The sequence below is a fragment of the Ammodytes marinus genome (assembly GCF_949987685.1).
Source record: "Ammodytes marinus genome assembly, chromosome: 2".
NCBI classification, from domain to species: domain Eukaryota; kingdom Metazoa; phylum Chordata; class Actinopteri; order Uranoscopiformes; family Ammodytidae; genus Ammodytes; species Ammodytes marinus.
Genome location: NC_137231.1, coordinates 725,693 through 750,878, shown reverse-complemented (window position 1 = coordinate 750,878; position 25,186 = coordinate 725,693). Strand labels below are relative to the sequence as shown.

Sequence of the window (25,186 nt, the reverse complement as noted above, 5' to 3'; positions counted from 1 at the left end):
CACATCAACCCCCTGCTGGTTTGCTACGCCCCCTTCCTGTGCCCAGTCGGCCCTGGTCCCATATTAGCCTTGATTTTGTTACTGGTCTTCCTCCCTCAAAGGGCAACACAGTCATACTCACCGTTGTGGACAGATTTTCTAAACCTGTGCACTTCATTGCCCTACCTAAGCTCCCCACTGCCACCGAGACTGCCCAGCTACTGGTGCAGCATGTCTTTCGCCTCCACGGGATTCCCTCTGACCTCGTCTCTGACCGGGGTCCTCAGTTCATTTCCCAGGTGTGGAAGGCTTTCTGCCGGGCGCTAGGGGCCTCGGTCAGCCTGTCATCCGGTTACCATCCGCAGACAAATGGGCAGTTGCTGCACGCAACCCCTCTGCCTGGAGCGACCATCTACCCTGGATTGAGTATGCCCATAACTCTATGTCCTGTGCTGCTACCAACATGTCCCCCTTTGAGTGTTCCCTGGGGTATCAGCCACCCTTATTCCCCTCTCAAGAGCTCGACATTCTCCGTTCCCTCTGTCCAGCACCATCTCCGCCGTTGCCGCAGGGTATGGAAGGGCGCTCGCTCCGCTCTGCTGCGCTCTGCTGCGCTCTGCGGAACAAAACCAGCGCATTGCGGATCGCCACAGGGCTCCCGCTCCTGCCTACCGGGTGGGACAGCAGGTATGGCTTTCTTCTAAGGATCTCCCGCTGCAGACGGGTTCAAAGAAACTTACCCCCCGTTTTGTTGGTCCCTTCCTGATTGTTGCCATTATCATCCCCTCTGCTGTGAAGCTCAAGCTGCCCCCTTCTTTGCACGTCCACCCCACCTTCCACGTGTCTAAGGTAAAGCCAGTCTCCACCAGCCCGCTCTCTCCCCCGGTCGTTCCCCCCCTCCGCCCCGTCTGGTTGACGACCACCCTGACCACCCTGCCTTCACCGTCCGGCGGCTGCTGGACATACGTCGTCGGGGCAGGGGGTACCAATACCTCGCAGACTGGGAGGGTTATGGACCAGATTTTGGACCAGAGAGGACCTGGATTTTGCGGGGTCTTATCCTCGACCCCTCTCTCATCCATGATTTTCATTTGGTCCACCCAGATAAGCCTAGGCCACCAAGAGGCATCCATTGAGGAAGGGGTTCTCTAACCTTTATTTATACAGGTAAATCCCATTGAGACCGAAGACTCTTTTGCAAGGGAGACCTGTTCCCATTCCCACGTTACCATTCACACACACATTCATACACCGATAGCAGGCTAACTATCGACATTCACACGAGGCAAGGTGGGTTAAGTGTCTTGCCCAAGGACACAACAACTATGACACGGGTGGCAGGGCGGGGATCGAACCTCCAACCCTTTGATCATCGGCCGACCCGCTCTACCAACTGAGCCACAGTCGTTCTGTGGTGATCACAGCTGGCTGCTGTGCGTGTTCCTCCTCCTCCTCCTTCTGCCACTCCCCCCTGTCCGTCTCAGTTTTCCACACCTGGTCCTCATCACCAATCAACTCACCTACATCTACTTCTGGTTTCCCTGCAGTCGGTGCCAGAGCGTACTTCGCACTACCCACGTCCCCCCCCCGCCCCGGATTTCACCACCCAGCCTGCCTGCCTGCCTCACAAAATAAATATTTTTTTCATTCAATCCTACCCCAGTCTCTGTCTGCTCTTGGGTCTTACCAGCGTCAAACCATAACAGAGGTCTTAATTACAAAGTTATCAAAGTTTAATGTTTCATCTGATGTCATCAAATGGATAAAATCATACCTTACAGAGAGGAAACAATGTGTTCGAGTGGATCATAACATTCCACAAATAGCTGAAGTTTGTGTGCGTGTACCCCAAGGTTCCATTTTGGGTCCTTTGTTATTCAGTCTATTTATTAATGACCTACCTGAAGTCTGTCCACCTACTGTCACCTGTCAGATGTACGCTGATGATTCAGTCATATATCTACATGCTAAAAACAAGAAGCAAGCTGCAGAAGAACTATCAGCTGCAATGGTCAATATTTCAAATTGGTTAGCAAACTCCTGTCTGCATCTAAATGTTGAAAAAACTGTATGTATGTTCCTTTCAAAATCTGTAAACAGCGATCCAGATCCAGACGTGACAGTAGAAGGGAGAAGACTCTGAGTGGTCCAAGAAATCAAGTACCTTGGAATAATGATAGATTCTAAGCTAACTTTCAAAACACAAGTTAAAAAAGTCCTAAACAAAATCAACTTATCAAATTTCAGACACATCAGGAATAATTTAACTACAGAGGCCTCAAGGTTGTACCTTCATGCTATGATTTTCTCACATATTAATTACTGTCTTACCAGCTGGTCACAGGCAGGACCACATTACGCTCAGTTGAAACACGTTTTAAACAGGCCTTGAAAACGCTAGATAAAAAATCTAATTCATATCACCATTGTAAAATCTTGATAAAATATGATTTGTTAAACTGGGAAACATGATTAAGTTGGCAGACATTCTACTTGTATATAAAATCTTTCATGGTATGGCTCCCCCTCCGCTAAAGGAATTTGTTAAACAAAATATAAACTCTTCCACCAGAGCATCCACAAGAGGGGATTGTAAAATACCATATAGAAAAAGTTATTTTGGGCAGTCAGCCTTTTCCTATCGAGCAGCACATACTTGGAATACCATACCCACAGAACTAAGGAACTAGTCACTCAAATCCTTCTCAAAATCTATAAAAAACTGGTTACTGACAAATCAAATATGCGTCCATAATCATCTGGGATAGTGTGTTTGTCTTTGTGTTTACTAATTGTGTTTGTGTCTGAGTTTATGCTCCTTGTCTGTATGCCCTTGTTTGTGCTTGTCAGGTTTCCGGGAAAGACAGACAAGAACTTTGTCGTGCAAGAAATTGCACGACACAGGATTCAAAAACAGATTTAATGAAAAGTGGATGACAAACCAGGTAGTAACACAGCGTGGCAAGCAAGTCCAGTTGGGGCAGGCAAAAAGGAAAGTCCAAGGTCAAAAACGGGAACAGGCAGGCAGGATCAGAATGATATGGAATAAACTCAGAACGCTGGAAAGCTGGGTGAAGGCACTAAGCACAATCTGGCATTGACTGATGCAACTGAACTGAAATATATACTGGGGCTGATTAACTGATGAGGAGCAGGTGAGTGTGGGGCAGGCCAGGTGAATGTAATTAACCGGGAGTGCAGAGCAGGAGGGAGTGGCCAGATCTGAAGTGACATGAGTAGAAAGTAAACCAGGAAAACAGACATGAAAACAAACTAAATACTGGCTGAAGTTGTGAGTGCTTATGTGTTTTTGTCTGCATTCATGCCACTTGTATGCTCCTTGTCTGTGCTTTTTGTCTTTCTTTAAATACTTATGTGTTTTAATCGTGCTATATGTTCATGCACTTTTATCTGTTTCTGTATGCTTCATATTTTTCACACATCACCAACCTGTTATGTGCTGGAAAAATTATTGTGTCATTTTACTTGTCTGTGCTTGTGTCATTTTGTTTTTGTGCTTATGTGTTGTATTTTTCTTTTTTAATGTTTCTTTCTTTCTGCCAAAAGTCTTACTTGCGAGCTTGTTTCAAAACGGCTCATACTCATATCCTTAACGAGCGTGGTCGAATCAAAACGGTCGGCGCCGCACCACGAAAAAAGGATGGACAGCTGTCCACAGTTCGTCTCCTGAACCCGACGGTCAGAGGCAAACGTCTGCTTCTTGGATCTTCAGATGATCTGTCGATCGTGGCGCAGAAAAAGCAGCTGCAGCTGGGGGAAACAGCGATGAGGATGAGTCGATCGACTTACGCTCCAGTGTTCAGAGTTAGCTCACTCGTTGTAAAACTACACGTGAACGGGTACCTAGGGCTTTCCTCTTGTTGGTTCCTCAGTCAGGAACTTGTACAAAATCGTTAGTCTGGTTTCACCGCGGCCGGCTGGTAAAATTGTAGAAGAACTTGGTCTTCGCAGTAGAAAAATCGGTAACACTTTATAATAACTATCCGTTGTAACTCGTTAATAGATCATTAGTAAACTCTTAATTAATGATTTATTAATGATTTGTTAAGTGTTTGTTAGCAGTTTGTTAAGGATTTATAACAATGCCTTACAGACAGTTAATAGACCATTAATAAACTTTTAGTTAATTGGTTATAAATGACTTGTTAAATGACAGTTAACCGTTTGTTAAGGATTTATAACTGTGCTTTATAGATAGCCAATAGATAATTTTCAAGCTAGTAGTGAATTACTTACTAATGACTTATTAAGTATCAGTTAATAGTTTATATGTGTTATCGGGACGTTATTCTAAAGTTGCAACTATTCCTCATTTATTAATTGTTTGTAAATGAGGAATAGTTGCAACTTTAGAATAACGTCCCAATAACATATATAAACTATTAACTAATACTTAAAGGCCTACTTCACCGGTGGGAATATGAAGGTGTATTGAATTCTGAGATCCTATGTAGTATAAATGTGCAAAAAAAATTGAAATTGGTTCATCCTAGCCTGAGAAATGGCAGAAAGAGTGTTTTTTTTAACCCTATATTTCTCTTTCTCGTGACATCACAGAAAGAGAAATATAGGGTTAAAAAAAACGTACTTTGTAAATATTACTGTGATGTCACAGTAAAAGACATCACAGTAATATTTACAAAGTAAGTTTTTTGGTTAAAGTTGCAACTATTCCTCATTTATTAATTGTTTGTAAATGAGGAATAGTTGCAACTTTAGAATAACGTCCCAATAACATATATAAACTGTTAACTAATACTTAAAGGCCTACTTCACCAGTTGGAATATGAAGGTTTATTGAATTCTGAGATCCTATGTAGTATAAATGTGCAAGAAAAAATTTAATTGGTTCATCCTAGCCTGAGAAAAGGCAGAAAGAGTGTTTTTTTAACCCTATATTTCTCTTTCTCGTGACTAAATCATATCTCTGTATGTAATATAAACTGGTTAAAAAAAACGTACTTTGTAAATATTACTGTGATGTCACAGTAAAAGACATCACAGTAATATTTACAAAGTACGTTTTTTTTAACCCTATATTTCTCTTTCTGTGATGTCACGAGAAAGAGAAATATAGGGTTAAAAAAAAACACTCTTTCTGCCTTTTCTCAGGCTAGGATGAACCAATTAAAAAAAAAATTGCACATTTATACTACATAGGATCTCAGAATTCAATACACCTTCATATTCCCACCGGTGAAGTAGGCCTTTAACTAATATATTAACTCACACTTTACAGATCAGTTGTTAATAGATTGTTAACCTTCTACTAATACCAGTGAAACTTTGTAAAGTGTAAAAATGATATTTAAAATATCAAATTTTTGTACCTCAACCTTGTTCCACCCATAGGCTGTTCTGTGTACTGTTTTTTACCAAAGAAACACCACAGATGAAATGTTGAACATTGTGTTTAATCCAGGGGTGTCCAAACTTTTTTCACTGAGGGCCACATACAGAAAAATCTACGAAGGGCCGGGCCACTTTGCAAAAATAACACATTTATAAGGACATGTAGCTGCTCTGAAGTTTAGTTTCATACTGTCTTCGTAAATTGTAATCCTTCTTCACGGCAACACTTTACTTGCACATTAAAAAGATACATCCCCCCTCTTGTTAAATGCCATTGATACACCCAGTGTTTTCTGCTTTTACGTCTAATGTCCATCTTGGTGAAAATAGTAGCCACCTGAGATCCCGCCCCTCCAAGGGGGGTCCGGGGGTATGCCCCCCCGGGAGATTTTTTTAAGTTTTTAAAGTGAAAGCATGAATCTGGTGCACTTTGAGAGGGAAATTAAGAGGCTAAAGCTGAAGAATTTTGTATGAAAAAAAAATTAAACACTGTGTCAGATGAATTAGAAGCTATTGGAGAAGGACACATGGATTTTCCATAATAATATTAATTTAAATTTAAATATTATGCAGGGTCCTCTGGGATGGCCTTGGTGCTCTTTTTCTTTTATGGGACATATTTATCTGGGGCCGTATTCACAAAACATTTTATCTTAGCGCTAAGAGTACTCCTAAGGAGCACTAAAAGTTCTTAGTAAGGAGTAATTTCTTAAAACCTATTCACAAAGCTGATAAGATCAACTTTTACTAAGGAATGGGAGGAACTCCTAAACTGAGAATAGAGGGCGGTGTTGACCCTGTTGCTATGGATGATGTCATGTTCATACCTTCTATGCCCACAGTGATTGGCTGAGAGGGAATGAGAGCTAAGAGTGAGTTTATGATAGAAACACTGTGGAGATATCCATATCGTGTCGCTGTATTAAAGTGAAGAGTTTTTATATACAATTAATGACAAGTGACACTGATTTAACATGAAACCAAGATACTGCAGGGTTTCCCACACATTCGTTCACAATTAACCTACAATAGCGCCACATAGGTCTATTAATTTAAAATGTTACAATGATTTGAATCGGAAAAAATATCCTCATTGAACAGCTGCACGCCATGCACTCTCACTGTATTTCCCTCAACGGCGGACTATGCCGCAATAGTCAGACAGCGGCAAACCAGGAAATTCGCAATTTAGAAACAACAACTGGCGAAATCGTAAAGTGCATGCGGAAGGAAAAAGGCGAGACACGCAACTATACAGTAGCGGACCTGTGGAATGGAGGAGTTGGAAGCGCCACATATGGGCCTACTCTAGTAACAAATTAAACCCAAACGTGACACCAACAGTAACTTTCAGTGCATCGTAAACCCAAAGCAACTGCAGGAAAAGGAACTTAATACATAATTTTTTATATAAATATAATAAATATAAATGTGTCTATACTTTCTAAACATAGCTTTACTAAGATCATTAAACCCTTACAGCTATTAAGGTACCTTTTGTAAAGCTCACTAGCATTAAATCTCTCCAAAATGCCATCAAATGAGTGTCTGTGATTTACTCTTAGTGACTTAGGAGTCCTCTCGAGGACTCCTAGCTTTTCATAGATTTAGGAGCTAGTTTTAGCGCTAAAATGCTTTGTGAATTACACTTATCTTAAAAAGTTAGGAGTCCTAAAATTAGGAGTGAAACGCCCCTTATTTTTGAGAGTTACTCCTAAATCAGCACGTTAGGACCTACTCTTAGCCTTAAAATGTTTTGTGAATACGGCCCCTGTAATATAATGAGTGCATTTAGATTATTTAAAAATTAAAAGGGCCATATAACATTATATTTTTAAAATGTGCCAAGGGCCAATCAATCAGTTTTGACACCCCTGCACTAGTGTTTTTTTTTTTTTTTTTTTTCCAAAGGGCCATATTGCATTATATTTTTAAAATCGGCCGCGGGCCAATAGGCCGTAGTTTGGACACCCCTGGTTTAATCTATAGAAACACACATACTGAGCCATCACATGGCATAACAGTAGTATACAAAAGTATACAACAACATACAAACCCATGAGGTTTGGGAACTTTTTGTGGAACACTGGATAAACAGAATTTCAGAGGGACATTTAATGTCCATTCATCACGGCAATGTCATGGATTATTCGTCCTAATGGCCCTTTGCGATGCTATAAAGCACAGTTATAAATCCTTAACAAACGGTTAACTGTCATTTAACAAGTCATTTATAACCAATTAACTAAAAGTTTATTAATGATCTATTAACTGTCTGTAAGGCATTGTTATAAATCCTTAACAAACTGCTAACAAACACTTAACAAATCATTAATAAATCATTAAGAGTTTACTAATGATCTATTAACGAGTTACAACGGATAGTTATTATAAAGTGTTACCACGCCTGGATCAGCCTTTTATACGGGTCCAGGGACACATGAATGGAGCGTTTGAAAAAGGTGAGGGTGCACTGCAGTGTTTCGGTGGAATAGAGTTGTCTTTACGAAGATGGGAACGCAGGTTGCACCCATTACAACACCTTCATGAAGACACCTCAGAACTTGATGAAATATCACAGTATCTCTGAATTGAATATCCATTTCTGCTGACAGAAACACTGATATTAAGGAATTTTTCAGACAAAAGTAGTAAAATTGCAAGGGAAAAAAATCAAATTAATTAATTTTTTTAAACCCTGTAGAACACAATCGACTTTGATTGTTGCTGTGTGGGAGTTTTAATTCTAAAACATAAACATAATAATAATAATACATTTTATTTGTAAAGCACTTTTCATAAAGTAATCTCAAAGTGCTACAGAAACCAGAAACAAAATAAACAAAAGACTAAGAGAAAAAAATCAGACACGTTAAAATTAGCAGTAGATAAAACAGCTAAAGGAGATTAAATTGCAGAGAGAGAATAAAAACAACTAGGGACGACCTAGGAAAGCCTGTCTAAACAAAAAAGTTGTAAGCCCTTTTTTAAAGGTGACCACAGACTGGGGTTGTCGTAGGTGTTCAGGGAGGGAGTTCCAGATGTGGGGGGCAGCGAAGCAGAAGGCTCGGTCTCCCATGGTGCGGGGCTGATGGAGGAGGTTGGTACTTTGAGACTGAAGGTTACGGGTGGATGAGTGAGGGGTAAGGAGGTCTTTGTGGTATTGCGGGGCGTTGCTGTAGATGCAAAGGTGGGTGATGAGGGCGATTTTGTATTGGATTCTTGAGGTTATGGGGAGCCAATGGAGGTCTTGAAGAATGGGGGTGATGTGGTCGTATTTGCGGGTTTTCGTCAGAGTTCGGGCAGCACAGTTCTGAATGAATTGAAGTTTCTGAAGGTGTTTGTTGGGTATGCCGATGAGCAGGCTGTTACAGTAATCAAGCCTGGAGGAGATTAGGGCATGGACGAGTTTTTCTGCATCAGAGAAAGTGAGGAATGGGCGGAGTTTAGAAATGTTCTTGACACCATTGTCTTTTATATGAGAAGGTTGGGTGGCCCTCCCTTAAAGAGAGACGTGATGCACATTGGCATGTTTTTATTTACAAAGCCTTGACTGGGAAGCTTCCTCGTTATTTAACAGAAATGCTGCTTGTTTCAAATGGGCTTTATCAGACCCGCTCCACTGACATGCCTATGCTTTATGTCCCACAAGCCCGGTCTGAGCTGGGAAAGACAGCTTTTAGCTTCAGTGCACCTGACTCCTGGAACAACTTACAGCTAAAAATTAAACTAAATACATTCATATCCTTTGGCCAATTTAAACAGACTATCTTGGATCTGCCAAACTCTACTTGTAACTGTTTTAATTAGACTATATTGTACTTTATGCCTTTTAATTGCTGCCACTCTTCCCCACTCTGTAAATGTTTCAATCGTTTTGTTTTTTCTTCTCTTCACTTGTTGTGTATTTGATGTTTTTGCATTGAACATTTTGTTTGTATTGTTGTTTTGAATTTGTTTTGACTCGACGTCATTGAAAATGAGGGTCACCCCTCAATTGGTCTCTCGAGGATAAATAAAAGTTAAATGAAATGAAATGAAATATGGAAAAAGCAGGTTTTGTACAGATGTTTGATGTGGTTTACAAAGGTAAGTTGTGGGTCCAGCTTCACACCGAGGTTGGTAACTGAGGTAGAGAGGGGGATGACTTGACCAGAGAAGGAGATGGTGGTTATGGGTGATGACTGGACCTGATGAGGGGTGCCAATTTGTATGGCTTCGGTTTTGGAACTGTTCAGCTGGATGAAGTTGTGACTCATCCACGCCCTAATCTCCTCCAGGCAGTTGGAGAGGGTTAGAGTAGGTGATGATGAGCAGACCGGGGTTGAACGTAGGTTGGGGTCGGTTCGGAGGTACAACTGAGTGTCATCGGCATAACAGTGAAAAGAGATGCCGTGCCGGCTGATGACACGACCCAGTGGCAGCATGTACAGGATAAAAAGGAGGGGTCCTAGGACAGATCCTTGGGGGACACCGCAAGTAACAGGGGCTGTTTGGAACCTGGCAGATCCCAGGCTGACGTACTCTGTCCTGTCAGCGAGGTAAGAAGTGAACCAGTCCAGTGTGGAATGATGGAGACCAATGTCGGTGTGGAGGCGGTTCAGGAGGATATGGTGGTTGACAGTGTCAAAAGCCGCTGAAAGGTCGAGAAGGATGAGCAGGGAGGGGGATCCAGAATCGGCAGAGATGAGAAGGTCGTTGGTTACCCTCAACAATGCTGTCTCTGTACTATGGGCAGAACGGAAACCAGATTGAAATATTTCAAACAGTGAATGACGTTGTAGATGTTCCTGTAGCTGTACGGCAACAGCTTTTTCAAGCACTTTGGAGAGGAATGGACGATGGGAAATGGGCCGGTAGTTTGAGAGACAATCTGAGTCGAGGTTGGGTTTCTTCAGGAGAGGCTTGATAATGGCAGTTTTGAGTGAGGGCGGGACATGGCCGGAGTTTAACGAGTGGTTTATTATTTGTGTGATAAGAGGGCTTATGACAGACAGGTTTGATTTGATGAGTGTTGTAGGGATGGGGTCCAGGGGGGAGGTGGAAGGCTTAATTTTTTTGATGAAACCCTCAAATTCGGTCTGTGTGACTGTAGCAAAGGTGCTGAGAGGTGCTGGTTGAGGGCAGGCAGATGGCAGAAATGGAGCTGGGGAGCCTGAGAGCTGGGACCGGATGGAATTGATCTTGTCTTTGAAAAATACAAGAATCCTGTTGCAGTGTTCTGCTGAGGGTTCTGTATGGGTTTGGTTTTTGGGGTTAAGGAGATAGTTTATGGTGGAAAAAAGCTGTGATGAAAACATCACCCTTTTTTAAATATATAATTTTTAAATCGCACCTTTCATCAACCTGAAAACCCATATATTTACAGTAGGCAGCCTGAGTCGATAGAAGAGAAAACTTTGGGAGAACGCTTGCTGAGGGGTCGAGCAATGACCCTTGGATGTGCCAGCAGCAGCATCGTGAGAGGCGGAAGCAGCACTAGACTAGCCTGGTGCTACCAGACCATCGTACTTCATTTCATTAGTACAGAAGGTCTGGAACTGCTGTAATTGGCAAAAGTTCACTCACTTGGAGGCGGGTGTCTGTTGAAGTTTAAAACTATTGGATCTGCTCAGTGCCACTCTGGATTAGCCAACCAATCGCATAACGTTTGGTCGGCTTCTGACGGTGCGTTCCAGTTGTACAGGGAACTCGGAAATTTCCGACGTCACTACATATTGTAGATACCTGGCAACGGTAACTTACTAGAGCCTAACGTTTAGTTATTTGGATGAGAAAGGTTGTAGGCGTCCATACTTTCCCGAGCAGATGCACTGGAACACAGACAGGTCGGAACTCGGAACTACCAAATCGGAAATTTCCGAGTTAAGGAACACAGCATTCAACTGAAACTGGAGCGCGACTTCGACGTCTTCGTTCTCAGCCACTTCCTCTGTTCGCTGATTGGACACTCAGAAATTTGTTCGAGCAAAATCCCACTAATACGCCCCATCCCCAGACTGACTACTGAAGGGAAAATGAAATTTGGGCGGAAGTAGGTGGGCGGGCAGAGCCAGGCTAGCACTAGACTTGTTTGCAGGCTTAAATAAGCGATACGTTACACAGAACTTTTTGTAAGTCGGTTTGGATAAAGTAGGAAAGTAGGGGGGAAACTGTGCAGATAAACACACCACATTCAAACAAACAAACACATTCTAGTGAGGCAGAAGTGATCATTGAGTCGGATTATTTGTGTGTGACTATACTTAGTTTTTTAATGAAGATGTTGCATAGTCAACCTTAAAATCAGTTTCAGAGAGACCGAGATGAAATAGGGCAGAGAGGGGAATGACATGAAGAAAACAACCACGGGCCGGTTCTGAACCCAGGGCCGGATTAAATGGAAAGATTACACAAGGTGTTGTACTGCATATTCCCCCTCCCCCCCCCAAACGGATACTTTGTTATTTGGTGAATAAATTACATCAACCCGCGATTATTATGCTAATATGCCATGCCGCAATTCCGACGCCTCATTATGGCAACATTTCAATGTTTCGAAATATTTCCCAATAGATAGACAATATACAACAGATATACTGTATATCGTCCCTCTTGCGTTACAATCACTTCAATGATGATCTGATCTTGCAGCACTATCAATAGTGTAGGCCTATGCGAATTTCAACTCATGCAAACTTTCTATTTTCCTCACTTGGAGTGAAAAGAGCGCTGTTCCGTGCACTAGCTGTGCCCGGTTCGAACCTCAATCTGCCTCTTATTAAAAAAGATAACTGGCTCATGTGAAAAAACAGCGATCGGACTAAGTTAGTAAAGCCTAATTGACACTTCCAGCCTTTCCCAGGAAGGGATTGTGTGTGAATATAAGCCACTGGTTTATATTCACAAACATTAATTTGAATTATAGCTGATCTTCCCTCTGCTGTGCGCTAGGGAGAAACAGACACACTTTTCTGCTCCAGAGGCCAGATCAGCATCCTGGACAGGGCTACGCGATCCTGACAGTTTTGCTACTATTGAGTTAAAGTTGGTGATTTTTTGGGTGCAGAAGATGAATAACATACTGTATGGGCGAAGTGGCCTTGTTCTCCTCAGGTGTAGTGTAGGCATTGTGTCCGTCTTGCAATCAAGCCAAGGTTATATTAAGCAGGATGCTTTATAACATGTTGTCTTTATATTAAAGGAATAATTCCCCCATATGGAACCGGCGTTCTATCATTATAAAATGGCTATTATAATGTAAGGAAAGAGGTTTGTCTTGACTCACTCTTCACTTGGCCCAGCTGTCCTGATATTCCACACCCCACATTTTACATAGCGACATGGGGAATGACGCGTTTCGCGTCATTCCCCATGTCGCTATGTTGGGCCCGTGGACTACAGACTGCTAGTTCCGCACATTTTTATGCCAACCAATAAGGAATGAGGGAGGCGGGACCTCCCTCACGAGATGTAAACAGAATGTCCGCCATGTTTCTTCCCCGCTAAGCGAGAAGCCGAAACACCGATCATGGCAGAAGGAAATTTTCCATTAGAAAAGCCTGAAGGGGATTTTTAATGTTTACTGCAGTGAACGAAGTGGAGAAGCTAGCTGTAGCTACACTAGCAGCTACTCCATGCTGTGGAGTGTGCCCCTGCCGCTGTGCCTGGTGTGTTCGCGGCGTTCACTGTTAGAAACTTCACTGTAGCTTTGCTCCACATATGGACAGAGGGATCCTGGAGACATATTTCAGTATTGAGAAGTTGAACTGGAGGCGCCAGCCACAGGCCGCGGGAAGAGACGGACGTCGACCACAACACAGTAAGTTTTTATTTTTACTCATTCATCACTGCCACACATCTTGCGTTTGCATTTCTTTTTTCCCCCGGCGCTTGTGTTAGCAGATCAGAGCAGCTACACAGCGTTTTATTAATGGGAATTATCATAGAAAAACTCATGTAGCAACAGGCTGCTAAAAGCAGCGAGACACTGACTGTGTGGGGGGGAAAAAACTGCGAGCTAGTCTAGATGCAGCAGTGTACAGACGTATGAGGTTTGACCCGGGCGTAAAGACGGCACAAGTGTTATATCTTATTACAGTTTTGAATCCTGTTCTAAAATGTCTTATTGGCACTATGTTTTCCTATTTTTGGTAACATGGGCAGCAAAACTAACGTGACGTAACCTTGCTGTTCTTTTTCATGTAAGCTACTGCAGGCTAAAATTAGCTGGCCTTACTAATGTTTTGCTCAATGTTTTATAGACAATATCGCCGATTCATGCCATTTCCTGGCGTGAATCCTGCAAAGAGAGAGACCCAGGACCGTGGCTATCAAGCGACAAGAGCAGCTGTGACCAGAATGACCGGAGCCAACACACTACACATTTTATTTTGATAAATAGTTATTCATATTTGTGCCATTAAAACTTTGAATTCAAGTTGGTTGATGTGGTTTGTCTACTAACCAGAGTGTTGTTCAACTCGAGTACTATTAGAGAAATACTCATTTTTACTGGGGTAAAAGGTTGAGGACAATCTTCAGATGCTGAGCTACTGTATTCAATAAATAAGCAAATGTGTAGTGTTGATAGCTTGCCGGACTGTTTACATTGACCATATTACTCGTGGATGGTCTCGTTTTAATCATGACAATCTAAGCTTTCTAACGGTGTATGGCATGACTATATTCACCCAAGGCTCGTTGAAATAATAAGCTGATTAATGTGTGTAGTGTAACAATAGCTTGCCGGGCTGTTTACATTGAAAGCTAACGAGTTAACCGCTAACACTATTATTGCTGTGAGCACCCATATTACTCGTGGATGGTCTCGTTTTAATCAAAAGGTTGAGGACAAACTTCATGCTGAGCTACTGTATTCAATAAATAAGCAAAAAAAAAATATGCTATCAATATAGAAATGTGACCTGAAGTACTTCATTGTAATATATTCGATAGCTTAGTTATTTTTCTGCTTTATCTGTGTTTTTTCCTGTGATTTTGTCAGTATGCTGGACCTACCTTGCATCCTTGTGATTTTATAACATCCTTTACCTCATAAATTGTAGATTAAAAACAATATGACATACAATAATCTGTGCATCAAAATCAGTAACTATTGTTCAGCCTCTAACCAACAAGTCTGTAATGGTGAACATGGGTGTAGACAGGAGGAGTCCAAGGTAAGATGCAACAACACAAGATATTTTATTGTTTACAAAGCAAAATCTTATGACATCATGCTCAATGCTATAGAAACCAGGTAACACACATTGAGACACTTCTTAAAAGTAAAATGTCCAATATACGAACATGATAAAGATAAGATATAAAGGATGAGCTACAAACAAAAAATATTTACAATAGGTCTAGAGGTGTGAGGACATAGTATTAGCATAGCCTTAGATGGGATGCTGCGGAGGTAGGGGTCTGATATCCTCTCTGTGAAGCTCACTGCAGCCTCCTTGGGCACTGGTTGCAGTTGAGTGGGAGACTGTAGACATCGGATTCTGAAATCACCATAAAACACGACAGTTAGTCAGTCAGTCTAATAGGTTGAAAGTCTTACCTGTACGCGAGTGCGTTCTGCAGGAGGTGGTGCATTAGAAAAGTCTATGGGACAGGGTCCCGGTCCGCATACGTCCCTCCCGTCCAGAGTGTCCTCTTCTTGCCCAGAATATTTAGCTTCAGAGTCCGGTTTGAAGGATAGGCTAGTTTTGTTGATAGCGCGCAGCATGTGGGCCTAGCAGCAGGCATGTTGAAAAACTATCTTGAAAACTGTAGCAAACGTAGCCGAGTGCGCGTTTCCTTCCCTCCGTTTTACAGTGAAACCGGAAACTATGTATACTTAAGACAAAATCGTTCATTGTGGAATCTAAATAGTGTCTGTATTTGTCGAGGTATCGCCCACAACTGTATTTGGAAGTTGTTGTTTACTCTCATCAGTCAAACAGACGCTATGGACGAGACTACAAGGGAAATGTGGGCGGGGCCTAGGAGGACTGCGAGCGCAGTGCATTGTGGTATTAGGAGGATTTCTGACTTTAGAGGCAGAGACAGCCAGAGAGACCAAAAAAACACTCTTTTTGCCTTTTCTCAGGCTAGGATCAACCGATTTCTAAAATGTTTGCACATTTATACTACATAGGAGCATAGAGTTCAATACACCTTCATGGTTCCACCGGGGGAGTAATTCTTTAATGGGCCCTAGGCATGTGCCTAGAATTCCGATGTCTAGATCTGGGCCTGTCTGAACCCGTGGTCTGCTGCTTCTGTGCACTGAGACTCTATGGGCGGGCGCTCTAACCACTACACCACGAGCGACCCCAGCATGACCTACTTTATTTGCCCCTTAGAAAGACCTCATCATTGTTGTAACTTTTTAACTCGGAACAATTGTTTAGATGACTGACAATCAGGATTCCTCTCTCATCAGAGTTCTGAGACTTCTTGTGATCCGTCAGTTTCTGACTGAACAACATTGGTTAAAGCAAGTCACTTAGTGCTTTAAAGTCATGATATTAAGCTGAGATAGATTCCATGTTCTCTTTCCATGAGTCTCGGCTGGCACAATGTGTTCGATAAATTCAGCTTAATAAAGTCACTGATGACTCAAGTCATTTAAAACCTGAAACTATATTTATTTAAAAAAAGGTATTTCTCTCTCTCTGTGTCTGTCTGTCTGTGTCTTACACTCTTTTCTGCCTGTAGTTTTTGCCTATGTCTGCTTAATTGGGGATGCCCTCTGGATCACTCACAGTTGTTTGCAGCGCAGGTTTAAAAAAAGAATTGTGGGTTATGGTGTGAATGATCAGATTAACAAACTATGGATTATATAGTCTTTTTTAACTCAGTCAGCAATGAGAGACATCTCACGGGCTAAAACACAACCTGAATTCACTGATTTCTGCCCTGAGGATCAATAAAGTATTTCGGATTCTGAAAATAAAGCACTCATTATTTCATATGTATTTAAGTTTTACCTTTCCATATTGCTGGTGTTAGTTAAAGTCAGCTATTTTTTTCAACTGGAAGCTAGGATCAGTTAACATAAAATATTACATTGCAACTTACTATATTAATCTCAAAGTGTGAGGGATAAGATTGTGTTATATGGTGAGACCAATCTACTTTCCTCCCTTTAGTCCCAGGTCCATGTGATCCACAGGACCTGATTGATGGGATCATCTTTGCAGCCAACTACCTGGGCTCCACCCAGCTGCTGTCGGATAAGACCCCGTCTAAGAACATCCGCATGATGCAGGCACAGGAGGCTGTCAGCCGAATCAAGGTGAAAATATACAAAGAATATACTGCACACACACACTAGTCTGAAGTAAGCAAGTTGCTCATATACATACTGTATGTGTCAGTCGAATCCCAATGTTTAAAGCTTCAAGAGAAAATGAGAAATCAAAACACTTAGTTACTTGCAATATTTTGCTTACTCAATTTTACAGATATTACAGATTTGGTTATAGTTGGAATAAAATATTGACCATTGATAAGTGCCACTTATTGATTTATGTTTTAGTTCCCTGGATTTATCTTTAATCTTTATTTTATTTGACAGGGACAGTGCATATGAACATTCTGTAAATATGCCAGATTTAGCCAAAAGTCTGTAGCCTCTGTTACATTAGGTTCCCTAAGACCGAGACATTGAACGCGCTACTTCAGAAGTAGTGTAAATATGGATTCCTATTGCAGTATATTTTCCGGCCTTTACTCAGAAAAACGGCGTTGGTAGTGGGTTGATGAACGAAGACACAGTTTGAGGCAGATGAGGAGGTGTTCAGGAACAATTCTTTTATTTAAACAACAAAACTCATCCTGCAGTCAAAACGAAGCCAATAAAAAGTTAAAGTGTTTGTAGCCAAAAAAACTAATAGAGGTACATGCATTAAACAAAAAGCTATGAAGAATTCCTGTAAACTAAAAAGCTATGAAGAGTTCCTGTATACTAAAAGACCTGTCTCTTCCTGAATTGTGGTGGCTTTTAATCTGCAAATCTAAGTGAGTTGATTGGTCCTTAGGTCAGTAAGCTCCACCTCGCCTAACTCCTGATTGGTGGACCCTAACTAGCTCTGACCTACACTGTCCAGAGGACATCTGGGGTAATCATCACCTGAAGGTGCTATGCCATTTGGGGCCGGGAAGTCTGATTCAGTAACTTTAGGACAATCCTTTTAGCCAGGGGCCAATAAACTAGCCATTAGATCTTCACCAAACTGTCCTAAATTGCCCCCACCAAGGACCTTCTCGGAGCCCTCTATTGTGTACAATTTGAATGATCTGCAGATCAGCCTGCTGGCTTCCTCAACTTAAGCAATCCACGTTCCTATCCTGCACACACACATACCCACGAGAGCTGCTCCTCTCCTGATTATCAGTAATCTTAGAATGTGTCATAACGAAATACACTACACTATCTCCTGCGATTTTCATCGATTCATAATTAACCAAAATCAATAAAGAAAAAAAATCAATTAAAATATATCTATATAGGGGAGAGTGGCCTGAGTTGTGCCAGTGGAGAAGTTGTGCCACCCCTTGTTTCTAGAAAACCGTGGAAGAAATTGGAAATGTGACCATATAATTAAGAAGAGCCATCCATTTGACTCATCCTGTAAAGAAGGGATACACAAGGAATAAGATATAAGCACATTTAAGTTCAGAAAGCTGTGTTTTGCCTTTCAAAGTAAAATTTCCATAATCAAGGTTTTTTGATTTTTGTGTCTGAAAAAGTATAGGCAAGTTTGAAAACATTTGACACATATTTTAGTGCTTTAGTATGCTAAACTTTGAGTCTATACAGTTAGCACGATGTCAGCCCTAAACTGCTGCATCATGCTAATTGTCCAAAATTCTGGGGTTGGGGTGATTTGTGCCAAAGGGCCTAGGTGAGTTATAGGTAAATAAGTAAGTAAAATGTATTTATAAAAGCACATTTATAACAGTTTGCACTGTCCAAAGTGCTGTACATAGTGCATTCAGTAGGTAAACAATTAAGGTAAAATAACAATAACAAAAATAAAAGACATAAAGCCCATACATCCACATATAAACAAAGATAGTAGTGCAGAGGTAAGATAGTTAATTGGGAGGAAAAGCCATAAGGGTACATATGGGTTTTGAGCCTTGATTTAAATGCAGAAATGGAGGGGGAATCACATTTGTCAGGTGGCAGTTGGTTCCACAAGCACGGAGCAGCTAGTGCAAAGTACATTTGGTCACCAAAAATAAATTGATCGTCTACAGTAGCTCAGAAGGGACTGACATCTCCATTCCACTTAACAACACCACTAGGCCAGGCAAAGTAAGGCATTTTGGGGCCAAAAATAGAATAAATTGTAAAATATTTTTTTTCAGCTCAGATGATTTCTATGAGGTGTCCAGAACAACATACTAAAAGTCCTAAGAAATCCTAGTTGAGGAAATATGTTTAATTCTCATCAATCCAAGATGTGTGCCAATAAGGCGAGACACCAATAAATCCCAATAGGGCTATTTTTTTCCTTTAGTCCTATCAAAATGAAACTTTACACAATGAAAGTATCCATGAAAATCAAAAATCTTTGTATTACAAGTTTCTTTGAAAATTAATTTTAATATGCAAATGAGCTATACACTAATTGTACATGCCCAAAATACACCCAAATAGGCTTAATTTTTTCCTTTACTCCTACCACAATAAAACTTTATATAGTAAAAGTATACTTGAAAAGTAACCCTTTTTGTATTACAAGTTTCTTTTTAAATGAATTTGAATATGCACATGAGCTCCACACTTATTGAATATCCAATCATCTTACTGCCAATGGGTGAAGGCAATGCTGGACTGGCCTCTAACCTGAAAAACTGCCTGGCTTACCTGCAGGGGTACAACAGGTGCCTCTCATGAATTAGATTTGTCTCTTCAAATGGCACTGCACACAATTTGATAGCACTAGCACTACAACCAATCAGAGCAATGAACAAGGTGACATATTAAGCCCCGTTCGTTTAGCGAACAGCGGGGTTAACTGTTAAACAGAACATTCATCTTACTTGCTAATGAAAGATTGAGTGCCGTCTTCCAAATCGTAAATGGTCGAGGCCAAAGCCGTCTCAAACTCAAACAACATATCCGCAGCCATCTCTGTTAACCTTCACGGCTTCGACGGTGCACTGTCGTCATCCGGTTACGTCCGCCCCAGAGCACCATAGGGCTCTACTTGTCTGTCTGTCTGTTTGTCTGTCTGCATACATAGGGCTCTGGCCCGCCCATATCAGATAGAACCAATTGAAACGTAGCTCAGGATCTCTTGACATATTTAATGAGCTAGCTTCAATGGAGAGTGTCCAGACCAACAGGCGCAGCACATTTAATTTGCCAGCGCCTAGTGGCAGGTCTGGATTTCCAGGCTAGTGCCATTCCCTTTCCTATGCCAAATAGGCGAGACGTAGAATCACAGCCTGAAATGGCATGGAGAAAGAGGAGATTGTCACACACCTTGGGACCAAGTAACTCCTTCGTCTACTTTATGCACCATATCCGTCTTGTTTTTGTTGCTTTCTTTGGTTCTTGTGCCATAAACAGCTTGTGTGCATTTAGATCAGCATGATGCAACAAGAGTACTAACAAGTCTGTTGCAGATATTGCTGTGTTTGTACGCATACACATTAAGTACTTTATGATTCCTCCTATACGTGAACCTATTGTGTATCAGCCACTGGCTCTGTTGCCGGCAAGGCAATCTATATAGCACAATTCAGACACAAGGCCATTCAAAGTGCTTTACAGGGGCAAGATTAAAATACATAAAACACATTAGAAAGCAGATAACAAAACATCACAGCTGGATGTTTTGCGGAAGACATCCCTACTCCTGAATCCTGCATATACTCAACATTGAGGTTTGTGGCAACTCAAGCTCTGCAGTATGATGTGACCCCTGTTCTGACGTTCGACCAACCCCTTCTGGAAAGCCTTGAACATTATAGGTTAAATTCTAATACAAATGTTTTACTTTTCATGTAGACTTTCATTGTGTAAAGTTTTAATGTGGTAGGAGTAAAGGTTCAAATTAAGCCTATGCGGATATATTTTGGGTAGCCTGTATTTGATTAGTGTATAGCTCATTTGCATATTAAAATTCAATTTCAAAGAAACTTGTAAGACAAGAAAATGGTGTATCACAAACCATGCAAAGCATGATGCAGATGTCCTCATTGTCCAAAGCCATTGCCTCTGCCAGAACAAAAGTAGGTGATGACACAGACTTGTTAGTACCCTTGTTGGTAACACTTTACAATAAGGGTACATTAATTAATGGTTAGTTAATGCTTAATAAGGTTTGACTAACCATTAGTTAACTGTTAACTAATGTGTCTAGTAAGCATTTACTAATGGTATTCATGTTAACTAAGGTATTAATTACTACATTATGTACTGTTTATAAATATCCTATATTAACCTTAGTTAACCCATTAATTAAGCTTGAACCAACAGTTGATTAATATAATAATAAGCATTAATTATCTGTTAACAAATGTCAATTTTGTAACATTACTTAGGCATAATTAACCATTTATTAATGCTCTTTGTGACCCTTATTGTAAAGTGGGAACCATTTATCCATTAAGTAACACTTAATAAATGCACACCAGTGCTGGATAGGCATTACTGAAGCATAATTAACCATAATAGGCATTACTTAAGTGTAATTAACCATTTACTAATGGACTTTGAGACCCTTATTGTAAAGTGAGAACCATTTCTCATGAATTAACACCTAATAAAGGCATACTAGTGCTGATTAAGCATCACTTAAGCATAATTAACCATTTCTTAATGTTATTTGTGACCCTTATTGTAAAGTGGGAACCATTCATCACTTGTTACACTTAATAAATGCAAAATAGTGCTGAATAAGGATTACCTAAGTACAATCCATCAATCAACATTGCTCTTTGTGACCCGTGTACATTATCTATAATAACAATATTAAACATACTAACATATTTCCAACTGGAAATCAATTCATGACAACAATCTGTTATCAACATAATTCAGTAACAATTTAAAAAAGAAAGAAAATGTTATTTTAGTTTTATTTGGAAACACGGCTCTCACATTTGACATGAGTACCGTCAAAGAACTCCAAAATAGTTTCTTCAACAAATTATATCCAGTTTAATGATTTTCTCTGAAAGTAACAAACAGGAGGAAATGGATTACTAACAGCAATGGTGAAACACACTGACTCAACAGTTAGGTTTAACAGGTAAATATGTATTTTCTACTCTCTCTTCCTTGAAGTGTATATATCATTGTTGCAACATAAACAAAAATAAAATACACAAAGAACATAACGGTTCCATTTTTAATTATGGACTAAAGATAAAACAAAATAATGATCACTCTCTTGTGACTAAACACTAGTTTAACCTGGCCCTATCACTGTTATTTGAATAAACACATATGTATTTAATTTAACCTTTATTTATACTCGAAAGATCAGTTGAGGGGTGACCCTCATTTATAATCTCTCGCTCTCTTTAGATCCAGTTCTTGGGTTTGCTGGCCACTCCAGGCCTGGGTTAGCCTGGTCCAACCAGACCATCGTACTTCATTTCATTTGTACAGAAGGTCTGGAAGTGCTGTAATTGGCAAACGTTCACTCACTTGGAGGCGGGTGTCTGTCGAAGTTTAAAACTATTGGATCTGCCCAGTGCCACTCTGGATTAGCCAACCAATCGCATCACGTTTGGTCATCACGTGTGTCATGAGCCGGCTTTTGATGATGCCTTCCAGTTGGACAGGGAACTCGGAAATTTCCGACTTCACTACATATTGTAGTCTATGAATCTACCGGTACCTGGCAACAGTAACTTGTTAGAGCCTAACGTTTAGTTATTTGGATGAGAAAGGTTTTAGGCGTCCATACTTTCGCGAGCAGATGCACTGGAACACAGACAGGTCGGAACTCGGAACTACCAAGTCGGAAATCTCCTTCTTCCGAGTATAAAGGAACGCAGCATTCAACTGAAACTGGAGCGTTCTCAGCCACTCGCTCTGTTCGCTGATTGGACGATTGTAGATTCTCCGGAGAATCTGGGAAATGCGCTGTACACCCAGACTGACTACTGAAGGGAAAATGAAATTTGGCCGGAAGTAGGCGGGCGGGCGGAGCCAGGCTAGGCCTGGGTGCTCCTCTCCAAATGAAGCAGTTGGGCTGGAATCCAAGAATCTTGTCTAATCACCAAGTTGATGTACATGGAAAAAATTTAAATAATCAGTTAACAGTTCAGATGCATTTTTATTTCCTTTATCTAAATCATTATAGCATAGCATTACGGTTCCACATTATGTATTATTATTATAACATAATGCATTGCATTGCTGAAACTGAAATATCTTTGGTACCTTAATCAAATAAAATTCTCACTGAACCTTTAACAAGTTGACACTATTTTTTAATTAAAAAAACATGTAATCTCTATGACGATTCTACACAACACATGCTCAGCTTAAGCCCATTTTAGCCTGGAATAGCAACGTGCACTTTGAATATGGAAAATGCTTACATGTGTTCACATATGGTTTGGTGTCTATAAACACACACTTTATTTAGCCACCGCTACAATTACTGCTAAAAGTTACCTGTGAAGCTAGCCAGCACAAGCCTCATGCTAACGGTGCTATGCTAGCGGGAGGCTGCATCACTAATATATTTCAAATTATTAATTTCTTACATACACACACACAACTATATCATCTCACGAATACCTTAGTTAACTCACCAATAATTTTGTTGGGCTAATGGCAGCATACTGTAATTGTAACCACCACGGGTCTTTTGTGAGAATAAAGCACATAGCTGCTGGCCTGCTGCTTCACTGTCCAGACACACATCCTCTTTCTTGCTGGTTGATCGCTGGGCGAGTTCAAGTGCTTGAAAAACGTGGGTAATCCTAATGTCAATAAGGTTTGTAAAGAAATATTTTTCTTAAGTAAAGTCTCCAAACATATTTTCACCTTCCCAAAGTTGAAAATACATTGCATACATACATGCATTCCCTCTACAGCCATTGTTGATTATCAATAGCCTATTATTGATCATATAAATCACCTATAGATCTCGGTTTTTACTGGATCCTGGCCACTGGGAGGATAGAAAGACGGATGTGTGCCTGGACAGTAAAAGCAGCAGCTGAGCTACGTGCTTAAAGCCAGCTTGACCTGACCGACCCATTATTCTCACACAAAAGACCTGTGGTGGTTACAGTTATGCTGCCATTAGCCAAATGAAATGATTGGTGAGTTAATTAAGGTGTTAGTGAGATGATATAGTTGTGTGTATATAAGAATACTTTGAAATATATTAGCGACACAGCCTCCCGCTAGCATAGCAACGTTAGCATTAGCGCACTGCTATATGAGCAGCGTTAGCATGAGGCTTGTGCTGGCTAGCTTCACAGGTAACTTTTAGCAGTAATTGTAGTGGTGGCTAAATAAAGTGTGTGTTCATGGACACCAAACCGTATGTGAATAAATGTTAGCATTATTCCATATGCAAAGTGCATGTTGCTATTTCTTGCTAAAATGAGCTAAAGCTGAGCATGTGTTTTGTAGAATGGTCATAGAGATTACATGTTTTTTGAATGAAAAAATAGTGTCAACTTGTTAAAGGTTCAGTGAGAATTTTATTTGATTAAGGTACCAAAGATATTTCAGTTAAGCAATGCAATGCATTATGTTATAATAATAATACATAATGTGGAACCGTAATGCTATGCTATAATGATTTAGATAAAGGAGCACCCAGGCCTGGAGTGGCCAGCAAACCCAAGAACTGGATCTAAAGAGAGCGAGAGATTATAAATGAGGGTCACCCCTCAACTGATCTTTCAAGTAGCCTATAAATAAAGGTTAAATTAAATACATATGTGCTCATTCAAATAACAATGATAGGGCCAGGTTAAACTAGTGTTTAGTCACAAGAGAATGATAATTATTTTGTTTTATCTTCAGTCCATGATTAAAAATGGAACTGTTACGTTCTTTGTGTATTTTATTTTTGTTTATGTTGCAACAATGATATACACTTCAAGGAAGAGAGAGTAGAAAATACACATTTACCTGTTAAACCTAACTGTTGAGTCAGTGTGTTTCACCATTGCTGTTAGTAATCCATTTCCTCCTGTTTGTTACTTTCAGAGAAAATCATTAAACTGGATATAGTTTGTTGAAGAAACTATTTTGGAGTTCTTTGACGGTATTCATGTCAAATGTGAGAGCCGTGTTTCCAAATAAAACTAAAGATTCTAAATAAAATAAAATTCTCTCTTTTTTAAATTGTGACTGAATTGTGTTGATAACAGATTGTTGTCATGAATTGATTTCCAGTTGGAAATATGTTAGTATGTTTAATATTGTTATTATAGAGAACACGGGTTACAAAGAGCATTGTTGATTGATGGATTGTACTTAGGTAATCCTTATTCAGCACTATTTTGCATTTATTAAGTGTAACAAGTGATAAATGGTTCCCACTTTACAATAAGGGTCACAAATAACATTAAAGGGGTAGTTCAGGATTTTAGACATAGGGCCTTATTCCCAAATTAGCCTTGGTGTTCTTTATCAGTGGAGACAGTTTTCAACACATTTAATTCAGTCCTTATAGTTGCAGAGTGCGCTCGTGCTAAGCTAGCGCACGGCATCGGGGGGATATCTAGCTTGCAACTAAAACAGTCTTACCCACTCCACAGTACACCCGAGGCCAATCAATTATAACGCCAGACTATCGATGTAAATGTCTGTGTTGATAGAATAATTTTAGAAATAAAACCAACCTCGCATATTGCA

At 40.5% G+C, this 25,186-nt stretch overlaps 1 protein-coding gene across 1 annotated transcript in view; it reads left to right on the top strand.

Moving 5' to 3' along the window:
* apba1a (amyloid beta (A4) precursor protein-binding, family A, member 1a) overlaps positions 1-25,186 on the top strand; it is a gene marked incomplete at both ends in the record, with an annotated part of 313,633 nt that overhangs the window by 97,110 nt on the left and 191,337 nt on the right. Inside the window, one exon of the mRNA XM_080040598.1 lies at positions 16,476-16,621. Within this exon, the coding sequence (XP_079896724.1) occupies positions 16,476-16,621 (146 nt within the window). The remainder of the gene's footprint in view (positions 1-16,475; positions 16,622-25,186) is intronic.